We start from the raw sequence: 8,271 nt of genomic DNA on the forward strand, positions 1-8,271 counted from the left end.
CTAAAGAGCTGTGTGGTATGTGTTCTTTTGCCAGCTTTCCACAACTCCTTTACTTAAAGCATTCCTTATAGTTTAACAGATTAATTAGGGGGCTGGGCTGGGAATGCAACAAAGCAGTTTGTCTTCACCTACATTTTAAGTCTGCCCCTCATGCAAAGTGGATACTTCAAAACATCTACTGCATATTAGGCATCAAGAATATGTTCTCATATTTCACCACTGGCTTACAGGATGACCCCATGCAGCTCATTTACTTGTTATGAAAACATCACGTTTCATTGCTCACAGGAAGGAATATTGAATGATGTTCCCTTTGATGGCCAGCTAATGAAATATTGTGACCTAGCACAACAATAGTAGGCATATATACGGTATACAATGTTGGCATATATACGACACATATATACAGTGGGTACGGAAAGTATTCAGACCCCCTTCAATTTTTCACTCTGTTATATTGCAGCCATTTGCTAAAATCATTTAAATTAATTTTCCCCCTCATTAATATACACACAGCACCCCATATTGACAGACAAAAAAAAGAATTTTTGAAATTGTTGCAGATTTATTAAAAAAGAAAAACTGAAATATCACATGGTCCCTAGTATTCAGACCCTTTGCTCAGTATCTAGTAGAAGCACTCTTTTGAGCTAATACAGCCATGAGTCTTCTTGGGAAAGATGCAACAAGTTTTTCACACCTGGATTTGGGGATCCTCTGCCATTCCTCCTTGCAGATCCTCTCCAGTTCTGTCAGGTTGGATGGTAAACATTTGTGGACATCCATTTTTAGGTCTCTCCAGAGATGCTCAATTGGGTTTAAGTCAGGGCACGGGCTGGGCCATTCAAGAACAGTCACAGAGTTGTTGTGAAGCCACTCCGTTATTTTAGCTGTGTGCTTAGAGTCATTGTCTTGTTGGAAGGTAAACCTTCGGCCCAGTCTGAGGTCCTTAGCACTCTGGAGAAGGTTTTTGTCCAGGATATCCCTGTACTTGGCTGCATTCGTCTTTCCCTCGATTGCAACCAGTCGTCCTGTCCCTGCAGCTGAAAAACACCCCCACAGCATGATGCTGCCACCACCATGCTTCACTGTGGGGACTGTATTGAACAAGTGATGAGCAGTGCCTGGTTGTCTCTACACATACCGTTTAGAATTAAGGCCAAAAACTTCTATCTTGGTCTCATCAGACCAGAGAATCTTATTTCTCACCATCTCAGAGTCCTTCAGGTGTCTTTTAGCAAACTCCAAGATAGAACTTGAGAGTGAAGAGTGAAAAATTGAAGGGGGTCTGAATACTTTCCGTACCCACTGTATATGTTGTGACAGTCTGTTTCACACCACAAAGGCAGAGTCCTGTTGCATGCCACAGGCTAAATTAGATCTTCATTAGGCTGAATGACCATTTGGGTTATTGGCTATGAGGAATGAGGTCACTGTCCATTAAAAGTTGGTCCAAATGAGTGCTATTACCTGGACATTTGTGTCACTTACAGAAGGAAGGGGGGAGTAAAGGAAGAGTGTAGAAACTTCCACTACTTCATACTAAAAGTCAAATCATTCCAAACTGAAAGCATAAAGACCGAGATGTTTACCTGTGATGTTGACTTTAGGCAGGTATTGATTATCCAAACCTCTTCTAGCCCCACTTATGGAGGAAACAAATGGGTGAATAGACATCCTTTTCTTAGAACTCTAACCCTTCAGCACCCAGGGTGGATCACTTAAGAAGTCATACATGACACTAGTTCAAAAAAATAATGAAACCATTGTCTTACCAAATTTAAAAACTACAACCTGCTCATATAAACTCGGTAAGCCTGACCTATGTTCCCATGGGAAAATACTTTTTTTGAACATTTGCTTAATATGACAGAGAAATGAAAAATGGACATTAAGGACTAGACTAGAAGCATTTCCAACTCCAGTATTCACAAGACAATCAGAATACTTGAGATTACTAAACCAGCTCAGTTTTTTTTTTTTTTTAAAAAGATATCCCCTTCTCAGTCAAGGTCAGACTTCTCCATTTCTTCCGTTCTGACCTTTTTGACATCACTCTGCTCTTTCTGGGTCAGGTAACAAGAAAAACCTCCAGTGCAGCATTCAGAGGGTCCTATCAAGTGAAACCAAAGTCAAGTATTGTGTGCAGAGGTCCGGGCACATTATTTGACCTCATATCAGGTTCACATCTTCTTTGAGTTTCTTTAGGATCCCATTTTATGCTAGCTTACACCGAAGCACAAAAATGTCTTTAGGAACTCAAATGCCACAGAGCTTGAAGGTGCAGTTTTCATTAATTCTAGCTGCTATAGAGCAGCCAATCACACTTATAATGTACCTAAAGGTAGAGGTCATCATGAAAAATAAGATGACCATGCTCCTCATTTATCCTTTTTGATATATAAAAACCACACTGGGCATTTTGCAAGAGAACACAACATGGAAAAAGTGCCTTTTACTACCTGTAACACTGACTTTTAGAATTATTTTAATTAATCTCTCAAAAGCTTTGAAGGACAGGATTTCACCTGTTGCTGTATGCTGATCAAAGTCATACATATTTAAACTTAATCATATCCGTTAAGGTTCATGGGAAACCACAACCCTTAACCCCAGCCCTGGTAGGAATGCCAGTCCATCCCAGGGCACACTCATTTGTACAAAACCAATTTTAAGTTATAAATTAACTTAAAAAGCCATAAAATTGGGCTTATTTGGGGTTGCAGATCTATGGCGCATATACCAGCAGACTGGCCACAATGTAGGTAACACTGGACCTAGCACTAGTATACCATGGAACTCACACTCTCTCTTTCACACACACACACACACACAGAGAACCGGTTTAGAATCATCAGTTAACCAGTTAAATACACACATCTTTAGAATACGGGAGGAAAACTGAAGTACATGGGGAAAAAGCCATGCAGTCCCAAGGAGAATGTGCAAACTCTGTACAAACAGCAAATCCAAGACACACAATTCAAACCACAGTTCAACCATGCTACAACTGGTATAGAACAGGTTCCAAAAATTCACCTCCCAGAATACACAGTTAGTTCTTCTTCAGCCATCTTCACAATATGTGGGCAAGCAAAGACAATGGTAACATGTTCTAGGACCATGCTGGCGACTCTAAGACTCGCTTCTGTCTAGAGATCATCCGTCTAAATGTCTCCGTCATACAGACCTCTAAAAATATATCTAACATTTTCTAGAACCCTTGAAGAAGAAGAAAAAAAAACAAACTCTCTTCCCAATTCTCACCATTGTAACCTTTCTTATGCAAGTCCATAATGATTTGGTAGCATCTCCTAATACAAACTAACAATTCATTTTCTAAGTTTATTTTATAGCATCTTTCTCTAGTGAACACGACTGAAAGATAGACAATAGACAGGTTAACTGAGTCACATGGGGGTCAGAGGAAGGAAATGAACCAGGGATCCAGTGGCATTCTTGACCCAGCTCCATTAGCACAAGGCTACAACTTTGATCAAATGTAATGCAAGGTAGGAAGGAAAAATGTTAGATTAGTGCTGGGCGGTGTACCGGTTCATACCGAAAACCGTTTTTACTTTTGTTATGATATAGATTTTTCTTATACCGCAACACTGGTTTAAATAGCCTAAATGACGTTCGGAACGTGGCACAGCGGGAAACTGTTTAAGGGGGACCTTTTCCACTGCTGCACCGCATAAACAAGCATACAACGGAGTACAGTATATGCGTTAGAGGTGTTGCGCGGTGAAAATGGACAGAGAACATTCTGAAACTCAAGCTGTAGCGACGATAAAGTTGAACATGATGACACAGAAGAACTTTTGCTGGAAAAAGGAGTCACGTCTGTTGTCTGGAGATACTTTGGATTTAAAAGGTTGGATGTGGACCATTATGTTCAAATGTGTGAATACTGTTTCTATACTACTGGATAATACTGCAAGCCAAGTTGTATTTTTTTCAATGCTGTGTAATGTACCTGGGTACTGTGTAATAGTGTGACGACATGTTGACTTTAATCTCGACGCTTATGACGAGAATAAAGTCGACATTTCTACTTTATTCTCGCCGTTTGTTGCACTATTATTTATTTTATTGTTATTATTTATTAGTTTAAATATTATGCAGTTTAATGATGGTAACGTTGTTTAAAAAAGGCTCTTTAACATGTCAGTGGACAGAGATTGTTAACATTAACAAAGTGTAGTTGGTTTACAAAAAATATTTACTATTTATTCCTTTTCTAAGACATGTTCAGTGTAATACAACTTTTGACAAGCACCTCTGGATATTTTACTAAGTCTAAATGCCTCTTTGGATGGCTGACAATATGTTGTCAAAATGTTAGTTTAAGTTGTTTGCAAATATTGTTCAATAAAAAGGTTCTATATTTTGACTGCAACGGTCATGCAATGTGATTCCTTCATTAGTGCCACCGCCTTGAAAACACTCACTTTATGGGGCCATGCAAACCTGTATTAATACTTGTGTACACATTAAAATTTTTTTTGTACAATGTACAATTCTCATGACAACGGACTAGGTTATTCTTAGCCAGTAATTGCAGTGGAAATGTGGTTAACATCCGCTCATGCATGGGGAAAAAAATACTGTCCAATACTGTGAAACTGATATCATTTTGAAAAATATCGCGATATAGAATTTTGGTCATACCGCCCAGCACTATGTTAGATATGAATGCACAATGGGAGGTCTGAAACTTTAACGTTGAGAAAACGATCAAGGAATCATATTAAACTTGCCACAATTTACATGCAAAGAGTACAGAAGCCATTAATCAGGCTAACAGGAGGTTAGGTTATAGGTTACGATGAAGAGACTGCAAGTTATATAACACCCCAGTCAGGCCTTCCCTGGAGTACTGTTCAGTATTGGTCTCCATGTTACAAAAGCCACACAGCACCAATAAAGAAAGTCAAGAATAGAATGGCTAGACTAATTCAGAAACTTCAAATTAAACAAAGATTAAGAGGTATCATGATTGAAGCTTTTAAAATAATGAAAACAATTAGTACAGTAGATCCATATTACTTTACATTCTTCAACAGGGACACAGATGGGAAACTTGTCATGTTACAGACATTAGAAAGTTTTTCGTTAGTAAATGTGTCTATGGTTCTCTGTATAAAGTATAATGTAGTGTGGTACTTTTGAAAAACTTTTCAAAACTGGATTTTGGCTAAAAAAAAATCTGCATAAGGCCAGAAAGCTTTGTTGGCCTCAAAGGCTGTTTCTCATGATAATTACTCAAATGTTTAAACAAATCAGTCTTTATCACATCTTTAAGCACCTTTCAAAATGAACAATATAACAGTGTGCTTTACAAACAAAAAAATAAGTTTTTTTCAAAGCAAAGAAGAAAAGCATAATGGTTAATTCATTACATGTTATATTCTGTACTGGAAACCAAAACGTTTATATATTGCATATCACACAATAAACAAAATTTTCAAAGACAACTATTCAAAATGTACACACATTCAGTAAATTGCCCTGCCATTGCCTATTACAAAGTCTAGATTGACATCCTTTTATGTGAGCCGAGTTTCGTAACAGGTTCTAATGGACAAATAAGCGAGTACAAAAATGGATGGATACATTCATTCCTCCCATTAATAGTCTAAACCCGCATAATCCGCGTGTATGGCCTGCTATTCTAATCCCATTAAAATGGGCTCTCGAATTACCAGTGTCCTCGGATAATTTAAAATGACCAGCCATCCTCTATTGACTAGTCCCGTGCGAAAAGGACCACAGTTCTCATCTTTCGCGTCACCTGGATATTAAATTTAGCGCTCCACTGCCTCTTTCGATTATCTGACGAGCGCTGTTTGGGGTCTCTTTGGTGTAGAGGTGTCCTGCTGATGCTGAACTAACTTATTCAGTTGCATTGGATCTACTTAGTGACAGGCTGACGATCTCTTCCACACCGGCGAGGGGCAGGTGAAGGTCAGCACTGTACCTGATACCAAAAGCGGTACAAACAGAAACACTTTCTTGTAAGTGCCAGCGCCGGGGTTTCAAAGACGCAGAATGATAATGACGAATGTGACAAGGCGCCTGCGTTTCACACACGCCAGCGAGGCCGATCTCGTTTCGGTCAGAGAAAACGATAATGATTACTGTCCCTGGCGTTATTAATAAACCACATTACGTCAGACACGGTGCGGCAGCCCGGATCCGCATCAAGCGCAGCTGCGGAGCGACGTGAAGCTACGCTGAATCGGGGACCGAGTGAGCTCAAGCTGCAAGGTGGAAAGCGCGGCTTCTCCAGAATAGGGACAGCTCAAAATGTCAGTATGACGATCACGACAGTGGGACCAGTGGGTGAATTAATATGGGAACTGAAATCTAGTAAATTAGTATACTAAGTGAAACTTTAAGATTACCCATTATTATGACAAGTAAATGAATTACTGGCATTCAAATACTGTATGTAAACATGACAAGATAATACCGACAACATGGAAGAGTGACTAGCATATGTGAGCTAGAACACCTTGACGTATGCAAATTACAACCCCGACGGCGGCAATAAAACAATTACAGCTAGTAGGAAGCTCCAACCCGTTTAAAACATTAAGCGGGGCTTCGGTGAAATTTACAACCGTCTTTCAGTAATTGGCCTCATGTATTTTCCTTGCCTTTGACACCTCACCTGTTCAAATTTTGCCTTGCATTCTAACAAGTTCTCTGCCTCTCACCCACTTTACACTTTTCCTCTTCACTCACTCCTTCTCTTGCCCTTGTCATCACTGCTCCGTCGTCTTCTTTTGCCCAATGACCCCCACCGATCTACCTCTTTGCAACATACCTCGTTTTTCCTTTCACTCTCTTTATACTTATATTAGGATTACCCCACTACCTCCTTATCCCAATTGCCCAGTCCCGTTCCTTTACTTTTCCCCACTTCCTTCTGCGGTTTACTTTTTTGTCAGCCTGCATCTCTTCTGACCCCAAACCTTTTCACCACATTCTGTATCCCCTTTCCATTTTTCTCTCCATGCCCGTGCCTACTCTATTCCATTCCTTCAGTTTCCTCACCCCGTGTACTCCCTTCATTTTGCCCTTGTCTACTTCATGCTCATCAAGCTGGCATTGCCTTTCTTCACTCTCGGCTCCCGTTTGTCGCCTTTACCCTATTTGTCCTTCCCCCTTGTGCTCTCTATCATTCGTTTCATTTGCTCCAGTTTGCTCTCTACTGCCCCACATTCCTTATCCTGGTTCTTGTCGTCCAGTCTGCCCCCTCCTTGCGCCCTACAGCCCCTCTTCGACGCACATCTGATTTCACCGCGCCGCGTACAGCCGTAGGTTGAGGAGTCGAGCCTCCGCGAGGTGCAACGACGCCTCCAACCACATCTGTCGACTAGCGGTCTGGCAGTCACGGTCAAGGCTTACGCGAAATTGCACCGAGGTTCGGATACTCACAACTCCTTGATGAGTACCATCTTCTCAGCGGATATCGGTGTCCGAGCGCGTCCTTTTGAGCAGAATAATAACACAGCCACCCAAAATCCCAGCAGATGTTGCGCTTTGCGCTCCTCTCCTCCCTTCGACTCTACTATTTTCCCCCTCTCTCTCTCTCTCTCTCTCTCTCTCTCTCTTCTTCTGGGTTTTATGGCGGTTGGCAGACCAACGTAAATGGTGCATTACCGCCACCTACTGAGCTGGAGTGTGGAGCAGCGAGTCAGGAAGTACTGTATACCTTACGGGGTGGAGGTGATGAAGAGAAAAAAAAAACTGAAAATAATAACAAAAAGTCCAACATTTACAAAAAAATCAAATACGCATTTCGAAACACTATATTGCCAACAGTGTCCTAATATACCTACAATTGTAATAACCTCCTGTCCGACAGATTGCAGTATTTTTTAAAGATGCATTCTTTGCTCCTTATATGCAGTGCACTCCAGTAATATATGCTTTACTGTTTCAGGATAAATACATTTTCTGCATATCCTTGTGTGATGTTTGTTTATTCTAAACAGTGAATAATTTAAGTCTGTGTGCCTAAGACGTCACAGTGTGATGATGACTTCTTCCTTTCTATTTCTACCTTCTAATTTGCTCTTTCCCACCACCTTTGGGATTTCATATAGATGCTTTCCTTTTATATCTTTACCCGAGCTCTGTTGCCAAATTGATTTAATAAATGTTTTATTGAGGTTTTTGCCTCCCCTTTATGTAGTGGCACTATTACATTTATATTGTTAATACTGAATGACTGCTTAGCAAAGTTATCAATCACCT

General features: G+C 40.4%; 1 protein-coding gene across 1 annotated transcript in view; it reads right to left on the minus strand.

Moving 5' to 3' along the window:
- pitpnab (phosphatidylinositol transfer protein, alpha b) overlaps positions 1-7,612 on the minus strand; it is a 75,157-nt gene extending 67,545 nt beyond the window's left edge. Inside the window, exon 1 of the mRNA XM_039757123.1 lies at positions 7,450-7,612. Coding sequence (XP_039613057.1) covers positions 7,450-7,469 — 20 coding nt within the window. The 5' untranslated portion in view covers positions 7,470-7,612. The remainder of the gene's footprint in view (positions 1-7,449) is intronic.
- Between the last annotated feature and the right edge of the window lie 659 nt (positions 7,613-8,271).

The sequence above is a fragment of the Polypterus senegalus genome, chromosome 6 (assembly GCF_016835505.1).
Source record: "Polypterus senegalus isolate Bchr_013 chromosome 6, ASM1683550v1, whole genome shotgun sequence".
Lineage (NCBI taxonomy): Eukaryota > Metazoa > Chordata > Cladistia > Polypteriformes > Polypteridae > Polypterus > Polypterus senegalus.